The following is a 24280-nucleotide window of genomic DNA, read 5'->3' as shown; positions in this document are numbered from 1 at the left end:
GGCTCGACAAAAGGGTAAAATTAAAAGTAAATTTATACTCAGAAATATAAAAGAAGTAGCCTCAACGTTATTCTTATAAGCACGACTGTGGTTTTATTCACCAATTCTTACAGAGACGTTATAATGCAAAAAGATTCCGGTAGGGGAAAAGTCTCAGATTTTTTGAGACTGTCTTTTCAAATAAAGTCCCGGGCAAATTCCTTAAGGTCCAGAAACACAACTTTTGACAGCAACAAACATTTAAGTTGTGGTTTTTAAGATTTATGACGTCCGCAGGCTCTAGGGAGGAATCTACCCGAACACATCAAAACTTTCTGGCACTTTCGTATAGTGCAGCGATAACTCTGCGCTTCTTCCTTTATGGCACGAAACCTGAATTGGATGTAAATAACTGTGCTAAAATTGTTCTGGTTCAGGCGCAGGAAAACCTTTTTCCGGTAGAAAGCCCACCTTCCTCTCTCGCTGCGCATGCCCAGTGTGCCCTGCTGCTTTGCTTTGCTTTCCTGCATCTCTGCCTTCCGTCACCAGGTAAGGGCATCCTGGAAGACGAGATTCAGTGGCCGGGCTCAAACAGAACTCTGGGGGTCCCAAGAGCTTTCGGGTATGCAAAAGAGGAAGGAGTGATTGGTCTCGACTCAAGCACATCCCTCCCACCCGCCACGGTCAAGAGCCAGGGTGCACAGCGCCGTAGTCTCCACTGGAGGGGCGCTAATGAAGAGAGGATGACAGGAGAGGAAAAGAACTACAATTCCCAGCATGCAGTGCGCAGCGCGGCTCCCGGAGAGGCCGGCTGTGCACCGGAGCGGGGTCTCAGCCCAGAATCCGGGCCCACGCCTGCGGGCTGACAAGGTGAGCATCTGGCGTAGGGTGTGAGTGAGCCCTGAGGTGTGTTCCGGCGCCCCGGGCATGCCGGGAAGTTAGGCCTCCGGGAGCCAGCTCGCCCGCCCTGGCGGACCTGTGCAGCCCCATGGCCGGTGTCCACACGGGACCACACATCCGGACGTGACGCTACAGCGGAGGAGGAAGGGAGAGGCGGAGCGTCGCGGTGACGTGCTCCCAAGATGGCGGAGAGAGAGTGAGGAAACTGTTTCCCTTGGGCGGCTACCGGTGAGTGCCGCCCTCTGCCTGGCCTGCGGTCCTCGCGCGCCTGGGTCCCGGGGTCCGACGTGGCCTGGCGCCTTGGAGATCGAGCGCGCTTCGGGCTGGAGGAGGGTGTCCCGGGAGAGGCAGCGTCGGCGGTGGCTGGCGCTGCAGCCCGTGGGAACTGGCGGCAGTGCGAGCTGGGAGGAGGGCAGGGCAGCGGAGGCCGGGCGGGCTGGCTGCGCTGTCACTCCGCCGCTGCCCGGCTCGCAGCGGCCAGGCGAGGGGTGTGTCCTCCTCTGGGGAGCGACGGAAGCTGACAGCCCGCGTCTGGGGGGCGTTTCCGCCCCCCTTGCACCTGCCCAGCGCTGGGAGGGAGCCGCACCGGCCAAGCCTACAGGTTTCAGTGATCAGAGAGCCATTGAAACAACTCGTGTCCTGTTCTTCTCCCCGCTGCCTCCGGGAGCCAGTTCTTAGTTTGTTCAAGCACCTCCAGATAAATATTCCTCCTGAGCTTGAAAGTTTGAGGGGTCAACCATAAAAGCTTAGGATTTTAAGACCCTTCTTACAACTCATGAAACTGGTTTCCTTCATTTATTGCATTAGTGTCCTAGTGCAGTAACACAAAGAAAGGCACTTAATCACCATGTGTGTTTGATGAGGCTTTGGGGAAGCGGGGCGGGAAGTGAGAACCCCATTCTTCCTGTTTAGTCTTGTCCCTTCTCCACTCTCCCGTCTCTGCTTGGGTGGATATCCGATGAGAGCTGATGATTATTGATAAACTGTTTCTTTTTGTCTTTTAGATCAAGGGTAAAATTCCATTCTGATATCAAAATGCAGTATTCACACCACTGTGAGCACCTTTTAGAGAGACTGAACAAACAGCGGGAAGCGGGATTTCTTTGCGACTGTACCGTAGTGATTGGCGAGTTCGAGTTTAAGGCGCATAGGAATGTGCTTGCCTCCTTTAGTGAGTATTTCGGTGCGATCTACAGAAGCACTTCTGAGAACAATGTTTTTCTTGATCAGAGTCAGGTGAAGGCTGACGGATTTCAGAAACTGTTGGAGTTTATATATACGGGAACTTTAAATCTCGACAGGTAAAGTACACGTTTTTACTCAGTTATAAAAGCTAGTCAGTCTTCAGAGCTAAAATAGATTCATATTTTTCCCATTCACTCTCTACACTCATTCTTAGTGTTGACATGCACTATTATATGCATACACATGTGTTTGTGTGTGTGTGTATATACATATATCTGTACATATACATACTATACACAACACACATCACACACACACACACACACACACACACACACACGTAGCTTCAGTAGCTTTGTTTAGGATGAAAAGATGTTTGATAACCACAAAAAAACTCTTAAAATCAAGAATTCTGTCTGACGTACTCATTCACTTGGGGAAAAGAAGCTCTCTATTTGAATTTTGCAAATGTGAAGTTTTAAACAGTGACTTCTAAGTGAATTTGAATTTCCCGTTGCTTTTGGTCTTGGTGTTCCTTGGGCCTTCTCCCTCACTCTGGCCCTTGCTCCTTATGAGGTTTCGGAGTAGTGTTGAAAGAACTACCTCTGGCTCATGTCCTCGTGTCTTCCGCTGCTAACTCATGGAACAATGTGCACGACTTCCTGATCATGGTTCTAGCAGGTAACTTTGTGGGAATATGAGTAACAGTAACTCTGTTACTGTTGTTAACCTACCCAAAGCTCCAGTCAAGCCAGAGGTTTACTGTGCTTCTCTTCAGACTCTAACTCCTGGCCCCGGTGACGCCTCCAGTGGTCAGGTGCTTGCCATGCAAGTGTGAGAACCTGATTTTGGATCCCTAGCACCAGTATAAAAGCATTTGTGTAATCCCGATGCTGCTGGGGTGGAGCTCACTAGCCAGCCAGCCTGCCCAGCCGACTCTGTGAGCTTCAGATTCAGTGAGAGCACCTGTCTCACATAATAAGGTGAAGAGTAGTCACCAAGGAAGATACCGAGTCACCTGTGGCCTCCACACACAAATACACGTGCATCTGCATGTCCTTGTGCACATGAATGCACACATACTGCTACCTCCAAAGATGCTTGCTGCTGCCCCTTCAATAGCAAGTAGGTTTTCAGAGTCTCAGAGTAGAGATATATTGTTTCCTCTATATGAAAATTAGACTAATAGTGATACATTCCTAGTTGTAGGAGAAGAGGTAGAGAGGGCAAAAACAAAATCTGGTCATATTATACTTGCCTTCTTTCCTTCATTTAGACTGTTGACTGATAGAACAGATTTACAGGTCAGTCATGGTGGTGTAGGCCTTTGATCCCAGAACCTGGCATGTAGAGGCAGGTGTATCTCTATGAGTTCCAGGCCAGCCAGAACTACTGAAAGAAAAAATTATAGACATTGGAATTGTATCTCTCTGGCTGGCTGATCATGTATCTCCATTAATAATGCCTCTCTGGGCCTTAATCTCCTCATAAAAGTGAGTAGTAGTAACTATTGGTGTTATTTTAAAGATTAAGGGAAGACTTACTTGAAGCCCCCACCTTGCAACAAACATTAGTTTACTTTATATTTTATCTCTTTCCTCTCTGCCCTGTTTAAGTCTACATTTCTTAAATGAAAATTAGAAGGGGGAAAAAATCATGAGCTTCTGCTACCTACTGGTAAGCACTGTTTTCGTACATAATCTTTTCCAGACCATCTTTATGGATGTATGCATATACACAATTCAGATCCTTTCCTTGTGTCTTGTAGCTTATTGTGAAATATACTTCTTATACATGCTAGAATCAAGATGCCTCTTGATTGTAATAAGGATAGATAAATTAATCTCCCACAATTATTTAAATGTGGTAAATAATTGATTAATTGGATGCTTTGATTGACTGAGTGCTTGTAGTTAAAGAACGTAGAATATTTAATAGTAACTTCAGAGTAGTGGATTTTGGTAGACTCTTTGGTTTTTACCTTTTAGGATTTTACCTTAGATTTTTACCTTTTTAGTTTCAGTTTTCTTTTTCTTTTCTATTTTTTTGGAGACAAGATCTCTTTCTGTAGCTTAGACTGACCAGAAACAAACTCTGTAACTGAGGATGGCCTCAAATACAGTCCCCAGACTGTTAGGATTAGAGACACAAGCCTCAGTCTCAGTACTGGGATTAAAGACACACGTCACCATCACCCAGCTGGTTTCTCTTTCTTAATTCACTATTTGTGAAAAAAATCTTAAATTGACTTAAACATCCTGGAAGCACATTCCTTTGTGCCTTCATGCAAAGAGCCACCCCTACCCCCACCCCACCCCCCACCCCCTACCCTCCGCCTGTGTGTGTGTGTGTGTGTGTGTGTGTGTGTGTGTGTGTGCGCCTGCGCCTGCCTGTGCCTGCTGTGTCTTTCCCAGTGAGTAGTTACATACTGGTGTGAACCTAGCCTGAAGTCTAAACGATTTATGCTGAAATAGGAAGGACAGTATTTAGCAATTAACTTAGCAGGGCTGGACTCTACCAGGTCCAAGCCCTTCCCCCTTCTGTCTCTCTTGCTAAACCATTAGATTACATTCCTCAAGCTAGTCGCCAAGGTCCAGTCCCTTATTTGGTCACTTCCTTATGCCCAACTCATTCCCGAGGCTGATCACCAAGGTCCAGCTATCAAAGTTCATTATTTGTCTACACTGGCTAACCTGTCCAATCAGGACTTACCAAGTCACCATAACACTGACTTCCCTTTGTTCCTTAAAAACTCACTCTGCAGAGACGCCTGCTGATGTCTTTACCCCATCTAAAGGCAGCCCCCCACCCCCACCCCGCCCTGCCCCAATCTCAGGAGTAATAAAATCTCCTTTGTGCTGAGAATTTGGTGTCTGGGTATGTTCTGTGCCAACTCCAAGGCCGCCCACTTCATTGATAACATAACTGGGATTGGCTTATAGGACCACCCACCACCACTCAGTTCTTGCACTTTCTGGACTATCTGGCACCTGCCGCCTTCAGACAACAGTGGCTAGTTGGTGAGTTTCCCTTTACTAGCCATCTTGAACACTCCCCAAAACATCAGGTGATGACTGTTGATCGTCCTACGTCCCTGCTCTGTCTTGTGGGGTGGCACGCTCCCTGAGATGACTGGCAGGCACGTTCCATTCAGTTCAGCTTGGTTGGAGGTTTTCCGTTTTTCTTATCAAGGCTTTTCTGCCGAAATCTGATGTCTGTTCCTAACAGTCCAAAAATCCCATCAACAGGTCCCCGGCTTTCTCCTCAGACCATTCTGTCTCCCTCTTGGTGGCAGACCTTGAGTGACAATCCCTCCTTCCCAGAGACCTCCCTATTAGCCATCAAGACCCTCACTCACTGGCCACCGTTAGTGATGGGATGGGCTCAAGCAGCTCCAGCTCCAACCCGACATTACTGGTGCATCCTAGTAGTCAAGAATGGCCTTATACCCTAGACACTCAGACAGAAAGGACCTTTACAACTTTTGTGGCTGTGGAAAGATGGGAGGAGATCCCCTTCTCCCTTCCAACCTTCCCTCACTGGATTCTGTATGTCTGCCCTTGTTCCAAGCCTTCGTCCCCTTACACTTTCTGTTCCCATCTCATGTCCTGTTGGCCATCAAAATTAATTTTCTGTTATGTTGCTTCTTTCCTCTCTCCCTCCCTCCTTCTCTCCCTTCCTTCCCTCCTTCCTTCCAGAGAGAAAGAAAGACATTCATTTTGGGGAGCTATTAAGAGACGAACTAATCCTTTGGTCCCACCAATGAACACCCTCCCTGCTTCCATCCTCTCCCCCATCATAGCTACCTTCCTTCTAGTCCTTTCACCTCCCCTCTGCCTCTCATCTTGCCCAGGCTTCTCCTCTTGGTTGGCAGCTCCCCACCCCCAACTCAGGTTCATGTTCACTCTGGACTCTGCAGATGTCCCTGCCTCTGACTATGTCTCCCTTTTATCTACAGTAAACCTTCTCCTTCACCATACCTAGGAGCAGTCAAGTCCACCTGTCCATCCTCCCTCCCTCCCTCCCTCCCTCCCTCCATCCATTCGTTCATTCATTCATTTATTGTCATTCAGCTGCTCTTGCAGAGGATTCCAGTTAAGTTCACAGCACTCAGGGTGGCTCTAGAGGAATCTGAGTTTCTGTGGACATCTGCACTCATATACACTTTTCCCAACACATACACGTGCACATAATTAACAAATGTATCTCATTAAAAAATATTATTTCATGTATATGGGTGTTTAGCCTGTGTGTATGTCTGTGCATCACTTGCATGCCTGGTGCCCATGGAAGCCAGAAGAGGGCGTTGGGTCCCCTGGAACTGGAGTGAGCCACTATGTGGGTGCTAGGAATGGAACCCAGGCCCTCTGGAAAACACCCAGTGCTCTTAATTGCTGAGCCATCTCTCCAGCCCCCCAAAATGAATGTCATTCTTTCTCTCTGAAAGGAAGAAAGAAAGGGAGGGAGGGAGGCAGGGAGGGAGGGAGGGAGGGAGGGAAAGAAAGAAAGAAAGAAAGAAAGAAAGAAAGAAAGAAAGAAAGAAAGCAACATAATAGAAAATAAGTGATCTTAAGAGCTAGATTGCTTTGGTTATTTCTTGGTTCTAACAAGTTATTTAAATTCTTTGGCTCTTTTGGGGGAGAGAGAGTGAGAGAGAAATGTATACATGTGTTTGTATTGATTAGGATTGAACCCAGTGCTTCATGTATGCTAGACAAGCATTCTCCCACGGAACTTCCCCAGCCACAGCCCTTGAGAATTCTTATACTTAATTAAATAATCTGCAGTGACTATTTAAAGGGTAAAAATGAATTTGGAAGCACTGTAGCTTGATGCATGTGAAGAAAACCACATTTAACAAAGACTCGCTTCACTAATGTTTTTCATGTATTTATACATGTGTGGATGCCCTTGGAGGCCAGGAAAGAGCACTGGGTCCCGTGGAACCTGAGCCACCTGATGGAGGTGCTGAGAACTAACCTGTGCTCCTCCTTTTTAAGAGCAGCGAGAGCACTTAACCTCCTCAGCCCCAAGAAGATCAGTTTTTCAAGTAAAACTATGATTGCTTTTCTTCATCTGGTGTCTTCATTGAGATTATAGGCTGAGGAATAGTTTGTGGAAATTATTGTTTTGGCATTATACAGTTAGTATGTGACTTAATGCTAGTTTTGTTATTTTTAGAGTTTATTTCACCCTGTTATCTGTTTGATGGTTCATTTGATGGAACACAAAGCACAAATATACTTTGAGACCAATAGCTTTATTTTAGTTAAATGTATTAAGTGGTAGAGCAGATTTTATTTTTATTCTACGAAAATATATATAATGAAATGTTTATCGTCAGTGGTGATGCTGTAACATACATTGTAAAGTACAGTTTGTATTAGAGAATACATTTTCTAATATATATAGAGAATTAACTCAATTGTAAAGATTCATGATCTATTCTAAATCTATTCACAATGAGCCTATAAGAAAATATCTTGAATAATATTTTCTTATCTAGGGATGAGACTCAGACACACTATATACCAGAAGTTGATATGTAATAAGTTTAAAAATTTGAATGGATTTTCCCAGAGAATAAAATTTTTTCGGCTGGTGAATAGGTTTCCAAATTCCATACAGCTCTTTAGCCTACAGTGAGTTGAAAATGATTGTCATAAAAGACATTTTAGACAGCCAGAAGAATAGTAAATGAGGTAAAAGTACAACTCAGTGGCACTGGAGACAAAGGTGTGACTAGATGGTGGTCAGAAGTTGGTAGAGAGCAGTACACATGCAAGATAGTCTTGGAGATCCCAAACAGTCAATATTCTGGTTATTTTTATTTTGCTTCAAAGTTTATTCCCTCTTAAAAAAGCAGTAACAATATTGTCATTATTATATGTTATCAACTGTAATTGGAACCTATTTCTGACTTACAGGGAAGAAAACAGAAGAGAGCTATGTTAGTGAACCAAGTAACACTTGGCAAAATGGCCAGCCGGAAGTTTACTTGAGAGTGTGTGTATCTATATGCTTGTATTAGCTCAAGATGTCACACTTCAGTCTTATTAGCAGTTTATTAATACCAACTAAACTCTTGTTTTTACAACTTAGGAATTTTAAGCCAGTGATGCTGCCTCACCCTGGTGAATTCATAGAATGCTGGATCCAGTGCTAAATATACCAATCACCTCTTTTCTATACTGTAAATGTCTAATAATACTCCTCTTGGTACCACTCTTGGTGGATAGTAAATATGACTGGAATGTTGAAGAGTGTGACTTGTCTTTCTATACAAAGCTAACATGATAAGCTTTTCTGACAGTAAGCTGAGCTAGAGAGAGGTTAGCACATTATGAACTCTTGTCCCTTCCCAATTGTAATCCATGGGCCAGCTACATTGACCTAGCAGGGAGTGCATTACAGTTGCAGATTGTTTGGCACTATCATTGATGGCTGAATTTAGTCTTTCAGTCTTCATTAAGACCCCTCCATGATTCATATTGACAGTAAAGTTTGAGAAGCATAGATAAAAGTACCTCAGAGAGCAGAACAGAAAAGTCAGAAATATTTCATTGAACTCTGTTGCCAATCCAGAAAACTTGATTGGTATCTGAAGAAACCTGGGAGGAGATGGGAGGAAGCAGTGTATTGTCAACAACATTAAAAAAAAAAAAAAATAGCAAGGCATGGTGTGCATGCCTTTATTCCTAGCACTCAGGAGGCAGAGACAGGTGAATGCTATGAGTTTGAGGCCAGCCTGGTCTATAGAGTGAGTTTCAGGTTAGTCACAACTACATAGTGAGACCCTGTCTCAAAAGAAACAAAACAGATGTGTGTGTGTGTGTGTGTGTGTGAGTGTGTGTGCACATGTGTGTACCACAGTGTACATGTGGACATCAGAGGACAGTTCTGGGGACTAGTTTCTCTTTCTTGTTGAGGCAGGGTCTTGTTTCTGTCTCTGTCTCACACCTTGGTGTAGGAACACTTGAGATCCCAGGTACATCGCTTTTATGTGGGTTCCTTGGCTCTATAGGCTTGCTCAGCTAATGCTTCTATCTGTGGTGCCAGCTTGCTGACCACCCAACAACCAGTTTTCAATACAAGTCTTTTTTTGCTTGTTTTTTAAGCAGCCAGAAAATTTAACATTTTGCTATTCCATAATGGTTCATCAACATCTATAAGTAGGCATTCTTTTCATCTTTTTAGTATCTATAAAATTGGAGATACCTGTTCAAACATTCTGTAAAATTACATTTTATAAATTTGTTACTTAGTTTAAATTTTTCCAGAATTCTGCTTCATTATTTCTTTAAAAGACATTCAAGTATATGTGCAGTTGCTTCAACTTTTCCTTTTGGTTGGAATATTGTCATCTAGCCTTGTTTCCTTACAGTTGGAATGTTAAAGAAATTCATCAGGCTGCTGACTATCTCAAAGTAGAAGAGGTAGTAACTAAATGTAAAATAAAGATGGAAGATTTTGCTTTTATTGCTAGTCCCTCTTCTACAGAAATATCTAGTATTACTGGAAACATCGAATTGAATCAACAGACCTGTCTTCTTACTCTGCGAGATTATAACAATCGGGAGAAATCAGAAGTGTCCACAGACTTAGTTCAGGCAAATCCTAAACAACGTTCATTGGCAAAGAAATCGTCTCAAAGTAAAAAGAAGAAAAAGGCTTTCAATTCCCAGAAACCAGGGCAGAATAAAACAGTGCAATATCCCAGTGATGTTTTAGAGAGTGCATCTGTTGAGTTATTCCTAGATACAAATAAATTGTCCTCCCCTGTGGTCGAACAAGTCATCCAAGGAAATGATAGTTCAGAACTTGAGTTGACCTCAGTTGTGGAAAACACTTTTCCAGCACAAGATATTGTGCAAACTGTTGCAGTCAAACGGAAACGTGGAAAGTCACAGTCACACTGTGCTCTGAAAGAACACTCCATGTCTAATATAACCAGTGTAAAGAGTCCGTACGAACTGGAGAACACTGGGGAAGAGCTGGATCAGCGGTATTCGAAGGCCAAGCCAATGTGTAACACATGCGGGAAGGTGTTTTCAGAAGCCAGCAGCTTGAGAAGGCACATGAGAATACATAAAGGAGTCAAACCCTATGTCTGCCACTTGTGTGGAAAGGCTTTTACCCAGTGTAACCAGCTGAAAACACATGTAAGAACTCATACAGGTAAGACTGCTGTGTGATGGGTTTGGTTTTTTTTTTGTTTGTTTTCTGTTCTATTTTGGTACTAGGGATTGAACCCAGGACCTCACCTGAGCACACACCGTACGTACTAAGTTGTATCTCCAGCCAGTAGAGATGATATGAACATACAGCATTGACAGCCTTGCCACAAAATTGGCCATATTCTTCTATTTGTAAGACGTTTTAGCATTAGACTCTTAAACTCTTATTTGTAATTGTAACCAAGTATTTAACAGCTCCTTGTTATAATTGACATTTTAAGTTCTAGTGTATCAGGTCCTTACATCATTTTCTCTCATAACAAGAGTAAACTTGGTCCCAACCCCTGGCCCTAGCTGGGTATTGAACCTGGGCCGCAAGTAATCCCTGCAAGTACTCCCCAACTAAGCTATAGCCCTTCCTCTTCCCCATGTGACTTTTTTTATTTTGAGACTGTGTCTTGCTAAGTTGTTTAAGATAGCCTTGAACTTGCTGTGTAAGTCTTGGATTTGCAATCCTCCTTCCTCAGCCTCCAGAGTAATTAGGATTATAGACCTGTACCATTAGGCCTGGCTTGGTTCTAGCTTTTAAAGTATTTAACAGAGACAATTATTAAAAGTCAGTCCAGTTTTCACATATTACCAGTACTTCTCATTACATGCTTCTAGACTTCATTGGGTTTTTGAACATCATTCTCTCTCAGCTTCTCTGTTATCTGTTTTGCATGACCTGCTGGCAAAGTGTGTGCATCCATTGGTACACGTAGGTTTGTGTTTTATACATTTTTCTTGCTGATCACCTGTCACTGTTAGGATTAATCTCTTTCCTCCTAGTGTTTTCAGTAGTCTGAAGGACTTCGCATTTGCCTTGGCTACTTAGAAGTTACCATTTTCTGAAAACAAAACCAGTACCATTGGCACTCTTAAAAGCCTTGAAAGTTTATGACCTTAGCAAGTTAAACGGGATTTTTTTTTTCCTTCCTAATACAAATGTTATTGATCTTTTAGGGGAAAGACCATACAAATGTGAACTGTGTGATAAAGGATTTGCTCAGAAATGCCAGCTGGTCTTCCACAGTCGCATGCATCATGGTGAGGAAAAACCCTATAAATGTGATGTGTGCAATTTACAGTTTGCAACTTCTAGCAATCTCAAGATTCATGCAAGGTAAAAAAAAAAAAAAAAAAAAAACACACGAGTTGTTTGACCTTTAAGTGAGTTAATTATTGTGACCTAATGAGTCCATTTTTACGAGTACCCAGAGCAAGCCTCACATTACCCCGTGCTGATAATTTGATGCTTGCCCTACCAGGTTATCACCTTGCTTTCATCTTCCTTGCATTTCCTCATTCCTCTCCTTTGGAATGGGAACTGTACCATGGAATTGATATAAATCGTGTTTTGATTTTTACAAATGCTCACAACTCAGAGTTGCCCCAAGTCTCGGAAACTTTAGACCTGGACTTTTGACTCTTAGAGATGGATGGATGCATTTTCATGTGAGATGGGCTTGAACATTTGGGGCTAGAGGTAGATTATAGTTTGGAGCTGAAATACCTCCCAAATGCTCATTTGTGGAAGGCAGAGTCCCCAGTGCAACAATGTTGAGGTGATGTTTGAGGAAGTGGCTCTGACCTAATCAGAGAATTAGGGGAGGTGACATTTTAGGTGTTGAAACCTAGTTAAATAACTGAGTCTGGAGCTTCTAGGGATTGTGTCTTGCCCTGGCCACCCTTGCAAGCTCCTCCTCTGCCTCTTCTTCCTGATTGCTGTGATAGCTCCACTGTGGTCTTCCAAGGGAAGTTAGTGGCTGTGCCCCATGGACCATGACTACAATAGACTCCAAATGCCTGTGTGGAGGGAGCATGGCTACAGTGGGCTATGTGGGCAGGGTGCCTAGTACTTTATTCTCAAGCAAATGAATTGACATTTTCATACCCCATAGCTTTTGATGGGTAAGATTTGGCCAATTTTTTCCTTTTTCGATTTTTCAAGACAGGGTTTCTCTATGTAGCTCTGGCTGTCCTGGAACTTGCTCTGTAGACCAGGCTGGCTTTGAACTCACAGAGATCCGCCTGCCTCTGCTAGGATTAAAGGTGTGCACCATTATGCCCGGCTTTTTTCTTTTCTTCTTCTTTTTTTTTTTTTTTTGAGACAGAGTCTTGCTGTATAGCCCAGGCTGGTCTCTAGCCCCAAATCCCCCTACTTCTCCCTCCTGAGAGCCGAGATATAAGTAATGCTTATAACATCTGTGTACTGTGCAGCCTTGAAATGCCTTCCACTGGAATAATTAAGTCTTTAAACCCAGCTCAGAGTCTCAGAGCATGGATAAAATGTAAACAAGTTATTTGCCAGAATGCAAAATTGTTCTCAAGTTCAGTTCCCGGTGGCGTTATTTCCTTCTGTAACTCATGAGCACAGTCTTTCTTGTCATTTTTCATTTGCTGTTATTCTTCCTCCCTCTCTCCCCTTTCTAAAAACTGTGTTCCAGTTGATCTCAACTTTTTAAGGTGTCCGCCTCAGCCTCAGGAGTGTTTTCGCCATGTGTCCATCATTCCTACTTCTGGCTCCTATCCACATTTCTATCAGAATTATGGTCTTCTGAATTTACATCAGAATGACCTACTAAGCTCTGCTTGCATCTTCTAGAACTTCTCTAACCTGCATCTCTAAACTTTCCCTAGCTCCTCCTAAAGTCAGTTCTAAAAGCTCCTGGACCACATTGTGAGATACAACCACAGTGAACTCATCACTGGTACTACTTTTTTTCTATATACCCAGCTGTTACTGAGACAATATCTGAGGCAATTACCCTAAGATGGAAAGAACTATGCTGGCAGATAGTTCCAGAGGTTTCAGTCCAAGGTCTATTGGCCGCATAGCGCCTGGACCTTAGGTAAGGCAAACCAAGATGACAGAGAGGGCACGGTGGAGTCCACTGCTCATCTTATGGCAGTCAAGAAGCAGAGGCTGACGAGGGGACTTGGAACAAGATAGAGTTTTCCAAGGTGTAATCTCAGTGACCTAGTTCTTCTAACAAGGCCCTACCTCCTAGTTCCCATCACCTAAAGGGGACCACGCCTTTGGCACTTGGCCTTTAGGGTGCATTCTAGATTCAAACTATTAACACCCGGAGTTAGGGGATTTGTTTTAGCTGAACTAAAACAAATTTGAACTGTCATTTGAACCTTCAAGTGACAGAAAGAAAACAAGATATGTGTGTACAGATGCTCTAGGTAGGGTGCTATGATATGGAACTTTTCTTTCTTTAAATTACATTTTTGTTTATTTTATGTGTGTTTGTGTATACTTGTACTATGGATGGCATGCCTGTGGAGGCCAGAGGACAACCTGAGTGATCAAACTTAGGTGGCAGCAGGTACCTTTACCTACTGAGCCAACTCACTGGCCCCAAATTTTCTTCTGATTTAAGTTTTTCTCGGTAAACAATGAAGCAGCTGTCAGCTGGGTGTGAAGGTAGATGAGAAGGTGCTAGTAATTTGAGGAAGAACTTTTGACCAGTAAGATGGACTGGCAAAATAATTGCTGTATTTGGGGTTTGGTGATAACTGTTGTATTAGTTGGTTTTTGTCATATGTAGGAAGTGGGAATCTTGGTTGAGAACATTCCCTCCATCAGGTTGCCTGTAGGCAAGCCTATAGGTCATTTCCTTGATTAACGATTAATTTGAGAAGCCCCCGCTCACTATGGTTGGTGCCAGACATGGGCAGGTGGTCCTGGGTGTATAAGAAAGCAGGCTGAGCAAGCCATGGTGAGCAAGCCAGTAAGCAGCACTCCTCCATAGCCTCTAATTCAGTTCTTGCCCTGACTTCCCTTAGTGATGGATTATGATGTGGAAATAAGCTGAAATGTACTTTCTCCTCCCCAAGTTGCTTTAGGTTATGATCTTTATCACAACAGCAGAAACTCCAAGACAACTATATAATGATGATAGAAGTTTTTTTAACTTCTTTCTCTACTACTGTTTTGATACCTAAAAAAATTTTTTTGGCGCAGGGGTTGGGGAGTAGGGTTTTACATAGAAACAGCTATTGAATTTAAGTGTGTAATCTTAGCCTGTTAAGATGAAATAAAATGCTGCATGAAAAGTTATGTAAGAAATCCTTCATATGTACATTGACCTCCAGATTACTTTACTTAACCGTTATATTACTTTATATTTACTAATAGGAAGCACAGTGGAGAGAAGCCATATGTTTGTGACAGATGTGGGCAGAGATTCGCCCAAGCCAGCACACTGACCTATCATGTCCGTAGGCACACTGGAGAAAAGCCTTATGTGTGTGACACCTGCGGAAAGGCATTTGCTGTCTCTAGTTCTCTAATCACTCATTCTCGGAAACATACAGGTAAGAGATAATACAGAGACTGGCTGCAGTAAGGTTGTAGATAAAAGAAATGGGAATTGTTCCCTTATGCAAGATAGATTGTAGACTTCTTAGTTAGATATCTGCATTGGTGTTTTTGAAGTTGTGTTCATGATTTTCACATAACTCTTGGATTAAAAATCTGACATTTTCGGGCAGGCTGGGGGGAAGGTGAGGGGGGCGGGAGGGGGAAGAACAAGGGAATCCGTGGCTGATATGTAGAACTGAATTGTATTGCAAAATAAAAATTAAAAAAAAAAATCTGACATTTTCTAGAATAATACAAGGTAGGTGAAAACTTACCTTGTAACTTATACTTATTAAAGCAGGATAATTCTGAAGATATATAAATTGAATTGAGACATGTTTTTATGACTAGAGAAAACCTTGTTAGCCTTTATTTTTTTTTTTTAATCTCCTTTGAATAGGCGTGTGAAAGGGGAGTTAAGTGGGAGTTGGGTTGGGTAGGAAACTTGTTTTGTAGCTTGCTACCTCCTTTGCATAGACATTCTGAGTTTTGCAACACAGACATGCATCAAGTACAAGTCACAGCTCTGAAACCCAGTGACCCTTCACTTGTATGGTGGATTGCTAAGTATGATCTTCTTAAATGTGCATGTTCGTCTTGAGTAATAAAGTAGAAGCGAGATTTGAAATGTGGCTTAACTTAACATTCTCTTACTCTTAAGAAACACATTGTCCAGGTGATCTCTTCTAGGAGAGAAGAGACGTTTGCAGAAGGAATGTTTTAGTATGTGGAAAGTATCAAGCTAGACAGATAATATAAAATAATAGCTTGTTATGATGGATTACTGAAAATACAATGTAGAAGGCTTTCCTATAGATGATATTTTTAAAAGATTACTTTAGATCACTTGTGATTGATAAATATTATATTGGTATAGTACACCACTTCGCTATCTTTTATTTTCCATCTAGGTGAAAAACCATACATATGTGGTATTTGTGGGAAAAGTTTTATTTCCTCAGGAGAGCTCAACAAACACTTTCGATCCCATACAGGTCTGTGTTTAGGGAGAACGTATTATTTTTTGTTCTCTCTTAATTCCTTTGTATGTAAACCTTGGCTTTGAAACCATTGTGGGCTATATAGTATCTAGTCATTACTTCGTGATAAAAGTTTTTAATGTATACATATCAGGTTTTTATTTGTTCATTTCTTTCTTTTATCTTTTTTTAATTGTTAAGAGTATAATTTAAATTTGGTTAAGAATTGTGCACATTTTCTAAGAAATATGCCAGATATCCATCAAACAAAAACACTTGCATTAATTGAATAAATATATCAGAAATGAATAGATAATACCAAGGAACTATCAGAATTATAAAGTGGTGTTCTCATATGCAAGTTTTCAGAATAAATTATAATATAAACATGTTTATTATAACATGTAATGCGTAAATAGTATGAAGAAAATATTGAAAATTAAAAGAAAGGAAAATACTACTCTTTGAATATACTGTCAATTTCTCTTCAAAACCTGTTTTCATAATTCTTATCCAAAGTAATGTGAGTAGGCGGACTTGGGAAATTCACTGCCAGCTCCTGTATTCTCATAGTCCTTGGGTTTTGGGGTAAAGCATTAAATGGTTCTCGAGTCATCACCCGGCCCCATAGTGCTGGGGAGCAAACTCAGAGCTTAGCAGATGCTATGCTTGCAGTCTACCTCTGAGCTACGTCCCAGCCTAAACAGTTCTGATTTGAAAACAATTATATTGTAGAATATTGTCAGTCTTTCTTAGTGGATTTCCTCATCTGTGAGGTGTATGAGAACAAAAATCATAATTATACTTTTCCCTAGCTCTATAGCCAGGTTTTAGCATACAAATGGCATCCAATATGTATCTGATAGCAATAAAAAAGATTATTTTTGAGAATTTCAGATAATGAGAATGCTTAATTTCTCCTGAAATTGGGTTATACTTTTTATGAAGTAAAAGTGTATCTGTGTGTATAGGATTTCTCACCTCACTGTCATAACAAGTGATTAAAATATTATTTTGCTTTATTTTCATCAACATTTTGATAGTTTTGTGTCAGCTAGCAATTTTTAAAATACTGAGTTTTTAAAGTTCTTACCTTGTTTTTCAGGAGAACGACCATTTATCTGTGAATTATGTGGCAATTCTTACACAGACATTAAAAATTTGAAGAAGCACAAAACAAAGGTCCATTCTGGTAAGTGCGTGTGCAGAACATTTACTGCCCTATTGGCACTGGTCCTGAGTATGCTGAGATATGCATTCAAGAGTGTAAATTAGATGTATCTTTAAAACCAGGTGTAGGCAGATGTGGTAGTTCACACTTCAAATCTTAGTACTCAGGAGGCTGAAGCAGAAAGATCTCAAATTCAAGGCCAGCTTGGCTACAGATCTAGTTACTGGCCAGCTAGAGCCACATAGTGAAACCCTGTCCCCAAAAGCAAACAAATAAACAAAAAAAAATCCCCAAGAAAACAGGACTCGAGGCTCCTGTGCTCAGGCCTAATCAGATAACAGGAAAGAACAATTTCCTGAGAGCTGTCCTCTGAAGACACATATACACACTAACAAACACATACATACACCCAATGAAGTAATTTTAGAAAACAGAACAGCAACGAAAACTTAGATATATACATATAAAGTAGCTTTATAATTTACAGAAAATTCCTCTTTCCACTTCTTTTGAAATATTGAACTTCATTAAAATAAACAACAACAACAAAACCAAAAACCTTCAGGGTCTGGAGAGGTGGCTCAGCAGTTAAGAGCACTGCTGCTCTTCCAGAGGACCCAGGTTAGAGTCCGAGCACTGTCATAGCAGCTCACAACTGTCTGTAACTCCTGTTCCTTGGGCTCTGATGCCCTCTACTGGCCCCACAAGCACCAGGTATACATGCAGGCAAAACACCCATACATATAAAATAATAATAATAAAATACTTCAGCTATTTCCTCCTTCAAAAATATGACTTGCCACAATGCATATGGCACATATCACACACAGAACTTAGGAGACAAAGGCAGGAAGAGTGTGGTTCAAAGTGAGCTACATGGACATCCCTTTCTCAGAACAAACCATGATTGTGAGTAGTTTCAAAAATGAAAGTAAATATAACAAGCTAAGTAACATTATTCTCAGTAATGCAGTCTGGGTGATTCAGACAGTAGTTAGGAAGAAAAGAGCCATCGTGAAGATCAACCTAGAAACTCTGTCAGAAAAGTGGGAGGAAATAGGTAGCTCAAAAATGGTCTGTCAGTATAGGAAGCCATCCTGCAGACTGTTAGGCCTGAGACTCACTGTACTTATCATGGCGTTCTGCCAAGATGAAAAGTCTCACAAGCATGCAGATAATAATAGTGGGTGTGTAGAATGCTCACCTAGCATGCATGAGGCCCCATGCCACATCTAGCACCAAAAAACTAAACATGTTAATAAATACCATTGTAAGGATTGAGGTAGAAACATCTAAAACTTCAGTGAATCTGTTCAACGGTCCATTTAATACCTGCGGGGTCCACATAACTGCAGGGCATATGGAGTTGAACAAGAGCTTACAACCTTGATATAACATCAGAGATCTAACTAAATTAAAATTGTCAGACTTTGTAAATACAAGTGCTGAAGAAGATAGTTCTTCTGATGCATTAGAATGGGCTTAAGTTTAACCTGGACATGGTAGCCCATGCCTATCTATAGTCCCAGTACTCAGGATGCTGAGGGAAAGCAGGCTGACTGCAAGTTCAGAGCCAACTTGGGCTACATAATAACAGTATTTAAAAAAGGGGAGGGTTGTTAGGAAAGAAAAGACTTGTTTTTATACAAGTCTTTAAGAAGAGAGAAGAATTCAGAGGATGGAGATGACAGGATGGGTTCATTCCAAGCAGAGGACATTGTGATGAGCCACTAAGACAAGACAGCACAGGTTGTTCCTTGACTGGTTAAACTAAAGAACACCGAGAATTGCAACTTGATGAAACAGATCGTGTGCTGTTGGCTATCTAGTGCTGCTCCTGAAGTCACACGCAGTTTTGGGTGGCAGCAGATGCTGAAAGCAATAGTAAAGTGAAGACAAACTGCATCTCTAGTCAGTGTGGAAACTTGTCTAGTCAAACAGTTTCTCACATCTGGAGATAAACGATAAGTGGTGTACTACAGACTTGAAGCCACAGAGTAATATGAGCTGCTTATTAAAATATCCAGTGTACAAAGATTTATTTACTGCCCTTCTACATTTGGGAGGAATTGGAGAAGTCTAACTGAGCATTTACCCTCAAGGAATGCATAGCCTAATTAAGGATTTGAGGCATGACTGAGTAGAGTGTTAAACAAGAATAAGAGGGATGGGTACCACAAGGCAGAATAGGAAATTTGACAAATATGTAATAAGGTAGATTAAAAAAAGGTTCACCCAGGTTTAGAATGGTTAAACCTATTTATGTAATGGCATTGGTGCTTGACCCTGCTCTTGAAGCCCAGACATGCCCAACACTAGTAGTATCAGCGCAAGCCTAAATCAGGCACATTGGTGAGAGAGAAACAGGTTGCACATGGGTGTGGAGGCCCAGTGTAATTTCTAGGACCTGTATGTGGATTAGCCTCCCTCAGACAGTCGTTGTGTTTTGTATTGTTAAAGGCAATGTACTTTCTGACTTCCATTCCAGGTACAGATCAAACTCCAGATTGCAGTGTAGATGACCATGCTTTAAGTGAACAAGATCCCACACAAAGAAGTCCTCTGTCAGAAACTCTAGATGTGAAGCCTTCTGATATGACTCTACCCTTAGCGCTTCCACTTGGAACTGAAGACCATATGCTGCTTCCTGTCACCGATAGTCAGTCTCCTACGTCAGACACACTGTTGAGGTCAACTGTGAGTGGATATTCTGAGCCACAGTTGATTTTTTTACAACAATTATATTGACTTTGAGGACATGGAATTGCTAAGACATCCCTAGTAGTAAACATAAACGTCTCTGGTAAGGTGCATATTCATATTAATCCCCATTCATTTGAGCTGTGTGAACATTATTTTTCACTCCTGGAAGTAAAAGCACCTGACCTTGCATCCATCAGTGCTCGTTTTGACTTTTGGCTTTCACTGTAAGCAGCCTTTCCGGGAGTGACGTCCACTGTGGCAGCACTATTTGGGGTGGGTAAGTTGTAGACACTTACTGTTCAAGCTGCCTTAATTCCATTTTTATTTTGCATTTTGGACTTCTTTGTTCCTGAGATAAAATCTGACCTGTGGGTTTTTCATTGTTGTTCTCTTCTAACTGTTTAAGCAAAATCTACAGTAATATCAACTTCAAAGCGTTTCTGTTTCTAAACCCTGTGGTAGGTAAACTGTTGGAGGGGTAAAATTTCATATTTATACCTATGAAAATTTAGATACTAAGGAAGAATTGTGCTATTTATTAATATATTCCTTTAGAGGTAACTTTTTTAATGAAGCCAAAAGAAGTATTTCTCTTAAAACCCAGAAAAATGTATGTAAATTTTTGTTCATTTAGAATGAACTCAGTATTCTGGAGAAAACCAATAGTCTAATCAGTTTTTGTTTTGAGTTGAGACTATATTTTTTTAAATAGATATTTGGTGTTTTTAAGTGGTCAAAAGACAGTTTTGAAATTTGATTCATTTTATATTTTATTAGATTTGTAGATTATTGGAAGTGAATATATAACAGTTTGAAAATTTTTGATAAGCCTATCTTTTTATCGGTTATGCACTTTTTAAAATAAATGTTCTAAAAAGAATTTTCTAGATATAAAATACAGACTAGAAATCACTTGGCTTCTAAATTTGATATATTACATAGAAAAATCAAGAAACTTGAGTAGCTTGCCTAAAGCAACCCATGAACACACACAAATAGAATTACTATCCTAACTTTAGTTATAAGCTACACATTTTGGTTATCAGTTTATTTACCAGTTTATATTTGAGTTTTCTATAGGTATGGGTTTTTCAGTTCTATAAACTACACTACACCTTTGGGTTGTTGGCTGTAGCTTCCTAGTGGTCTTTCCATTCCAGGTGGATGTAGAGAATTGAGTGACACCCATCCAGATACCTGCTGCCACTTTTCCCATCTCTCTATCCCCGCGTATTAATTTATTTCACTGCCTCACCTCTGCATTTTAATTCTCAGAGAGTCAGTTCCCATAGTACTGATAAAAGTCATGGTGACTATTTCTCATTTCTGCCGTGAATTAGTTATGCTTATTTGTTTTCATGATTTAAACTTCACTGAAATAAATTCAATGTGTTTACCAATACTGAATTCTTTAGTCATAATTCCCTGTTTGGGTCCAAGTCTCAGAAATGAGAAGATAAAAACACCCAATTCTTCCAGACTGAAGTAGTGATGCCATTTCTTAGAGCACATAACGTTTTCACAGTAAATTACCACGAGTGAGACTGACTTAACTGGAGAGAGTAAAAAAATGCCTCCTTTGTATAATAAACTTACTATTTCATTATTTACCTAAGAAATCTGTGTGTACATTAAATGAACGTACTGAGTTTGAATATAATTTGTAAGGTTATAATATGGTCAGCTAATCTATTCTGGTTTAAGATCAATGAAAATTTACTGGAATGTAACAAAATTAAAGAAAATTAAGGGCCAACCCTTTTTTAACAAGTTTGCCAAAGGAGAGAGATATTTAATTCACATCTTCATTAATCCAAGCATCTAACTGTAGTTGGCATTTTCTTTGGGCAGCCAGCTAGCTCCCAGATAAAGACATAGAGACTTATTATTATGCATGCTCAGCTTTAGCTTAGGCTTGTCCCACTAGCTCTTTTAACTTAATTTTACCTGTTTCTGTTCATCTTTGTTTTGCCTTGGGGCTTTTTACCTTTCTTTCATTCTGTATGTCCTACTTTCCTGCTTCCTCTGTGTCTGTCTGGCCCCGGGCATCTCTTTTTCTTTCTTCCCTCCCCCTCCCCGAGCCTAAATTCCTCCTCCTATTTCCTCTTCTTGCCCAGAAATTTTATACCTCTTCCCTCACTATTGACAGTTCAGCTTTTTATTAGACCAGTCAGGTGCCTTAGGCAAGGTAAAACAGCCACGCATCTTTACATAGTTAAACAAATATTCTGCATCATAAACAAATGCAGCACATCTTTGCATAGTTAAACAAATATTCTGCAACATCTAATGAACATTTTTCTTAAGTGCTATAGTTAGCTGGGCATGGTAGCACATATCTGTAATCAGAGCATTCTGGAAAGTTGAGGCAAGAAGATTAAAAAAAAATTCCAAAAATCACTATGATGATGTCATAGTTATATGAGGGCAAAAATTGCCCAGTTTCCTCAAATGTAATGATAGTCTTTTTGTTGATTTATCTTTTTAAATTTTGAGATAGTCTTACTTCATAGCCCAGACTGTCCTAGGACTTCTGTGTAACTAACCTGAGGTATCCTCATATTCAAGGTTCTCCTCCCTCGCCTTCCAGAACATGCAATACAATGGCCAACTTGGTAATTAGCATTTTGAAAGCTTCCAAATCTATTATTTTCAGTATTATTTCATATAATTGCAATATGGAATAGGTAGGATTGGTTTTTTTTATTTGCATTACCTGCATATCTAAAATTATTTTAAGTTGATGTGGCTTTAGTTATCGTTTGATCTTCCAGAATTACGTGTGAAGAAAATTTAAAGACTGAATGTTCTCTCTTATTTTTTAATATTACAGTGTTACTTATTTGAACCTGTGTGTATTTTAGATGTGTCTGGTAATCATTCTAACACAAAGAATCACTGGGGTCAGTTGTTTATTTTGTTATGATGCGGTGTTTTGGGAAAGATTCTTAAGTATTACAGAAGGTTTTGAAAGTCTTTAAAATGCTGAATATCTTAGAAACTATTTTCTAATTTTGTTTTATAATTGTATTATTTTACTTTAGTGTTAGCTTTTAGACTTTTTAAAAAAGAAATTGTAGATTATATATTAAATGAATTTTGCTGTTGAATAGTATTCATGTTTAATTCCATGGGATCATTTCAATAGACAATTTTAGAAACCTTTTTCAAGATTGAAATTTCTGTCAGTTTATTTCAAAAATAGTTTAGCATTTCTGTACATTTTAATCCTACAGAAATGGCACTACCAGAGTAGTTAAAGCAGGTAGTTAATTATATACACTAATTTTTAAAATACCCTAGGTCAGTAGTTGTAATGGCTCTACTCCTATCAGAATGGAGTTTAAGAATAATGACATTCATACCCTCTTCAGCTTAATGTACTGAGTCAGGCGGTGCTGGGGCAGATGTATGCTAGAAAAGCCCTACAGTTGATCTCAACGTGTACCAGACGTTGAGAACTATCCTCCTAAGCACTTAGGTGCCCTCTCTTTGAGAGGCACTTAAGATGGAATTCTTGAATATAATTTTCTATCTTTTACCTGAAGATTTTAGTCTATTATTTGGCTAGAAATACCACCAAATGAAAAGATTAAAGTCTGCATTTTTCACTCACTATTTTGATATCAATGAAATTGAGTTATTGGAACGTTGATTTGTTACTTTTTGTTTTAAGACAAGGTTTTACTATGTGTCACTGTGTTGAGCTTGAATATATTAAATAGCCCAGATTAGGCTGGAATTCACAGTAATCTTCCTGCTTGAGACTCCTCTGTCCTGGGATTATAGCTATGCATCACCACACTTTGCATTAACGTCTTGAGACTATGGTGTAGTCTGTTCTCTCGCCCTCTTCAACCCCTGCCCCCGTTTATTGATGAAAGACTTGCTGCATTTAAGGATTTATCATGTAAACATAATAACCTTCCAGAAAATGTACAAAAACAAGTAACTCTACCTACCTTACAGTTGAGCGAGAAAGATCAGTAACAGAAAAATAAGCCATAATGCTGTGAGTAGTGTAGTACAGGAAGTTACGGAAGGAGGTTTGGCCAGTCAAGAGTATAGTGGGATAGAGAGAGAAAGGACCATTTTCACCTAGACAGACAAGTGAAGTGACTGATGGTTACATGTGGCTGATTGAAGAGGAGCTAGACAGAATGCAGAAAGTATCAAATGAGAAGGAGTCCAGCCCAGCGTCCATACTGACTTACTTGAAATAGTTCTTGGACTGGGTGACTTAGCTAGCCACATTTATAACCCATGATGTCACATCCTATGGTAGTTGACTACTGGAGAGCAGAGATTAGGTTTGTAACATGATTCCATACTAGTGACCTAAGGTGACTGAGTGCCTTACCAGGGAGAATCAGTCCTTAGGCTGGCAGCTGGTCACATTCTTAAGAATTGGGGCCGTGAAACGCAGCAATGTTAAGTAAGACATGTAAATGAAAAGGTCTTTCAGAATTGGCCTGGAAGTCAGTGAAGAAAGTCCCAGTCTGAAGGAAGTGAAGTGCTCCAGAGAACCTGGTGTTTTAACAAGAGATCACGTCTCAGACAAACAACAAAGGATACAGTGAAATGGTTTCACAGAACAGTGTGAAAATGAGAGTACGGAGAGTCAGAATGATCAGCATTATCAGGGTTGGTTTGGTTTTTCTGTTTTCATACTGTGTATTCTGGCCATGGTTTTCCTCTCCCTCACTCCTCCAAGATCCTCCACACCTCCCTACCTGTACCTAACTAACTCCAGGCCCTTTCTTTCTTTCTC

At 40.6% G+C, this 24280-nt stretch overlaps 1 protein-coding gene across 4 annotated transcripts; it reads left to right on the top strand.

Annotated features, from left to right (window-relative positions):
• The first annotated feature begins 889 nt into the window (after positions 1 to 889).
• On the top strand, positions 890 to 20916 carry Mynn (myoneurin). Of its 4 annotated transcripts, none has more exons than XM_059265316.1 (8): positions 894 to 1107; positions 1884 to 2180; positions 9449 to 10242; positions 11247 to 11406; positions 14431 to 14609; positions 15567 to 15650; positions 16741 to 16827; positions 19295 to 20916. In XM_059265316.1, the coding sequence occupies exons 2-8, from the start codon at positions 1915 to 1917 to the stop codon at positions 19552 to 19554; spliced, it is 1830 nt and encodes a 609-aa protein (XP_059121299.1). In that variant the 5' UTR covers positions 894 to 1107; positions 1884 to 1914; the 3' UTR covers positions 19555 to 20916. The 4 variants fall into 4 exon arrangements, with proteins under 4 accessions (XP_059121301.1, XP_059121299.1, XP_059121300.1 ...); XM_059265317.1 differs by lacking the exon at positions 894 to 1107 and adding an exon at positions 1367 to 1480; XM_059265318.1 differs by lacking the exon at positions 15567 to 15650 and having other exon boundaries at positions 890 to 1107.
• The last annotated feature ends 3364 nt before the right edge of the window (positions 20917 to 24280 follow it).

The sequence above is a fragment of the Peromyscus eremicus genome, chromosome 6 (genome assembly GCF_949786415.1).
Source record: "Peromyscus eremicus chromosome 6, PerEre_H2_v1, whole genome shotgun sequence".
In the NCBI taxonomy this organism is placed as follows: domain Eukaryota; kingdom Metazoa; phylum Chordata; class Mammalia; order Rodentia; family Cricetidae; genus Peromyscus; species Peromyscus eremicus.
The sequence above is the reverse complement of the archived record's forward strand: the minus strand, read 5'-3'. Positions and strand labels throughout refer to the sequence as shown.